The sequence below is a fragment of the Mus pahari genome, chromosome 4 (genome assembly GCF_900095145.1).
Source record: "Mus pahari chromosome 4, PAHARI_EIJ_v1.1, whole genome shotgun sequence".
NCBI classification, from domain to species: Eukaryota; Metazoa; Chordata; class Mammalia; order Rodentia; family Muridae; genus Mus; species Mus pahari.
The window spans coordinates 51,942,316-51,946,920 of record NC_034593.1 but is presented as its reverse complement, the minus strand read 5'-3'; the positions used below and the strand labels follow the sequence as shown (position 1 = coordinate 51,946,920).

The following is a 4,605-nucleotide window of genomic DNA, read 5'->3' as shown; positions in this document are numbered from 1 at the left end:
TAGATCCTTGGACTTCCATTCACAGCTACTACTGAACCATTGTTGGGATTTGGACTGCAGACTGTAAGTCATCAATAAATTCCTTTACTACATAGAGACTATCTGCAAGTTCTGTGACTCTAGAGAACCCTGACTAATACAGTACCCCTAACAGATGGTTGTTAAACTTCCCAACACCAAAGTCAAAGGACATCAGCTTAAGAAGATGGAGACATCCCAAGGGGAACGGTGAAGCCAGACCCATCTATCACCATGGGAATGGTGAAGCCATGCCTATACCATCATCAGCTCCTGTACGCTACAGGTCTATAGAGCATTGCTGTTTCCTCCCCCCAACACCCTTAAGTATAAAGAGTTAGAAATCAGAAGGTTAGAGGGCAGCTCTGAAAGCAAAATATTATCACGGTGCACACTTAAACATTACAGGACATGCATCCCTCTGGGTGAGAGACTCAGAAAAACAGAAACTAGTACACCAAATATAAGGGAATAAGGATACTTAATTTTTATATCTTAAAGTTTTTCAATGCCTCACTGGTGTAAATATAACTAAACTTACCCACTGGAAAAAAAATATAGTACATTTGCTTAGTAAAACCTATTATCTTCAGTACCAAGAACTTTAGATAAGATGCAAAGAAGAGATGGCTTAGATGATAAACGGAGAATGGGGGGTGGGTGGAGAAGAGGAGGAGCGGGGAGAGAGTGAAACCCACGCTCCAAAGCAAAACGTCTTCTTTACTTACACAGCGCTGGGGCCTGTGTATCTAAAAACCTCAGCAAAACATTCTGGAAAACAGGCAAACTGGATCCTGCAAGAGATGCTGAAGAAATTGACTCTTTCTCGTCTAGGACTTCTGACTCCCCACATCTCTATAGGATAAAAACAAACAATAGCAGCAGCGAGTCAGCAGAGTGCCCATACAATTACCACAGGTGATGATCAGCCACCTCTTATAAACAGCTACAGGCTTATAGAGTATCTTAATATGCAACAGAGATTTCCAGTAGCTGAGGACCACTTATCACAGTGAATGTAATTTCCTTTTTTATATTATTGGTTATTTTATTTATGTCCATTTCAAATGCCATCCGCCTTCCCAGTCTCCCCATTGCAAACCCCCCATGTCATTCCCCTCCCCTTTGTCTCTATGAGGGTGCACCTCCATCCACTCGCCCACTCCTGTCTCACCTCTCCAGCATCCCCCTATGCTGGGGCATCAAGCCTCCACAGGACCAAGGGCCTCCCCCCTCCCATTGATGCCAGATAAGACAACCCTCTGATATATATGTAGCTGGAGCCATGGACCCATCCATGTATATTCTTTGGTTGGTGGTTTAGTCTCTGGGAGCTCTGGAGGGCTAGTTAGTTGATACTGTTTTTCTTCCTATAGTTTGCAATTCCATTCAGCTCCTTCAGTTCTTCCCCAACTCTTCTATTGGGGTCCCTGGGCTCAGTCTGATGGTTGGCTGTGAGTATCAGCATCTGTATTAATCAGGTGCCGGTATAGCCTCTCAGAGGACAGCTATATCAGGCTCCTATCAGCAAGCACTTCTTTGTATCAGCAATAGTGCCAATCAGGGTTTGGTGTATACAGATGGGCTGGATCCCTAGGTGGGGCAGTCACTGAATGGCCTTTCCTTCGGTGACTCTAACCAAGCACACGAATGTAATTTCTAATAGAGGAAAACACTTCACAACAATTCAGCTGATTTCAAAGAACAGTCATTTCTGCTCTATTCTGTACAGTAAATTCTGCACTGTGAAAGTACCTAACTGAATATTTAAGACAGTACCATATGATATTCCTTACTCCTATGCACAACTGCCAGGAACAGCCTGAGTTCATGTCTAATCCTGTTCTCCTGGACTGTCTGGCACATGTTTATGAATCTGATTACATTGTGTTGTGTGAATGTATCAGGAAGATGTATTAACGAATGTGTATTAGGAGGTATAAACTGAAAAAGCAAACAATTCTTCCAAAAAACATTATTTTGCTTATTCATTACACTTTACCAAAAGCATTTCCTAGGGCATCTACGAATCTCTGTGGTTCATGAAACACATCTAGAAAAGTTATTTTAACTTCTAATTCCTACAGAATTTACTAAGAATATTATATTAAAACACCAGTTATTCTATCTATCCTGTTTACAAATGTCAGATGGTAATGACTCCAATAATAACATAAATTATTATCTTAGCCATCTCTAAGAAATACATGACAGGAGTGACCTTGCCCATCATGGTCAGGGTTCTGTGTCTGGCCTCCAGGGTGGTGGCATGAATGCATGAATGCCCACCTGGGTCTTGATGAGGCTGCTAGTTTTAGATATGAAAGTAAGCTCTATGTGAACCTCTTCACAAGGCTATGTATGCATAGGCACATATGTGCATGCATTATGAAATACAGAGAGAAGAGGAAACTAGTATTAAAAAGATGAAGAAAAAAAAAAAAACTAGAAAGGGCCACAAACCAGTGAGAAATACATCTTTAGTGGGTGAGGTCTAGTTGGTCACCACAGTTACCACAGGACAGCCTGCTTCTCATATGTAGAGAACAACCCTGCAAGGCTCCCCTTGTCTGCACTGTACAGTAGCATTTGCTCACACCTTCACAGTATCTTCACGTTCCAATCCCAACAACGCCATGTCTTCTTTTTGAGGAACACCGCTTTGCCAACAGGAGAGAAGGTACCTGTGATAGTGTCCTTCCCCTTCCATTCCCCATAACTCCACAGGAAGTTACCAGCAGCCTCATCAAGACTCAGGTGGGCGGGCGTGAATGCATGAATGGCATCAAGACCCAGGTGGGCGTGAATGCATGAATGGCCACCCAGGAGGCCAGACACAGAACCCTGACCATGATGGGCAAGGACACTCCTGTCAAGCTCACTCTCTGACAAGGGAAGGCAGACATTAAATAAGCACATCATGCACATTCACTTGTTCTGCAGTGAGGAAAGACAGCAAACCTGAGCGGTATGCAAAGAGCTGCTGGGAGTGGACACTGATCCCATAGTGATAACAGACTTTCCATCACCTAGGAGATGACATGTTGTCTAAGGATGCTCCTCGAGAAGTGACACTTAATGAAACAGAAGTGCTCTACAGAGAGACACTGGGCATGAAAATCGGGAGCAGAATTTGCCATCCAGAAGAAAGAGCAAGAGCCAAGGCGCAAAAATAAAAGTAAGTTGTATGTGGTGAGGGAACGCAACAACTGAGATTAGGGATAGAACTTGGAGCCCAGAGGACAGCAGGTACCAGATGTTATAGGACAGGCAGGTGAGGCGAACAAAGGGATACTCTGTGGGTCTTAGGCAGCTCTGTCTGCCTCAGGAAGGGGGAACTACCACGATCTGTTTACACTTCTAAAAGCCCACTCTGGGACCCGTGTAGAGGAGAGAAGAGAAGAAAGTGGGAGAACGGCATAGGAGGCCAGAGGTCACCGAGGCAGGCCACGGTCCTCAACAGACTGCACTGCCCCTGTGGCCACTTGGCTCATGTTTATATTAAGAAAGCTCACTTTAAGCTAGGGGTAGGGGCACACTCCTTTAACTCCAGCACTTTAGGGAGGCAGAGGTGGGTAGAGAACTCTGAGGCTGAGGCCAACCTGGTCTACAGAGCAAGTTCCTGGGCAGCCAGAGCACAGAGAAGCCCTGTCATGAAAAACCAAAATCAGCAAAGAAAGAAGGCTCACTTAGAAAATTCCCCTTCAACCGCAGCTAACATTGACAAATATTGGCTATGAGTTTTGGAGACTTTAATGATTCTATCTAGAACTAAATCATAATCCCAAAATAATAACTCAAATTGATGTCTATGATCTCATAATCCTGTCTCTAGGAAATATTTTCAAGCCTACTAATTCCTGAGGTGGCTTCAAAATGTCAGAAAATTGGTTTACACTATATACAAGTTTACATACATTTATTGCTGTTTTATGAATCTCCGTCTCACAAAATTGGGTTTCCTTGTTCTTATCTAAATGTTAAATCCTTGTCTACTTAGATCCTGCTATGAGTCTTAAGATGATGCTGTCCCTCCCACGCCTTTCTCAAGACAATTTCTTTAAAGCTAATGGGATAAAGGTAAAGAGGAGATATTCCTCCTCACCGCTCACTCATATTTAACTATGTCGTGCAGAAAAGAAGAACAACAGACCCACCTCTGCCTCAATCTCCGCTTGCCTTTTCTCCAAGAGTTTCGCCACAGCCATGGCCCTGTGCTTACCAGACCTTTTGCAGCTCACGGCCCATTCACATAACAATGTCACCACAGCTTCATCATTGGGGGCAACCTAATGACCGAGAGAAAGGTACCAAAATACCGCGTTAATGCAAGCAAAGGACCGCCTAATCCTGAGAGCTTTGTTCCCAAATTTTACTGGCAGAGTGCTTTCAAATCACTTTAACTCAAGCAGGAGAGGGAAACCCTCAAAATTCACCTGACTGTGTAACAATTCCAAGAGAACCAACCAGAGTTTCCTTAAAGAAAATGACCACTGGGGGGCTGGAGAGGTGGCTCAGCGGTTAAGAGCACGCTGACTGCTCTTCCAGAGACCCTGAGTTCAATTCCCAGCAACCACATGGTGGCTC

The 4,605-nt window shown here is 44.0% G+C and overlaps 1 protein-coding gene across 10 annotated transcripts in view; it reads right to left on the bottom strand.

Annotated features, from left to right (window-relative positions):
* Positions 1-4,605, bottom strand: part of Med12l (mediator complex subunit 12L) — a 299,671-nt gene that overhangs the window by 218,093 nt on the left and 76,973 nt on the right. For all 10 annotated transcript variants that reach the window (XM_029537714.1, XM_029537710.1, XM_029537715.1 and 7 more), the window contains 2 exons: positions 4,176-4,307; positions 747-873 (listed from right to left, as the gene is read on the bottom strand). In XM_029537714.1, coding sequence (XP_029393574.1) covers positions 747-873; positions 4,176-4,307 — 259 coding nt within the window. The remainder of the gene's footprint in view (positions 1-746; positions 874-4,175; positions 4,308-4,605) is intronic.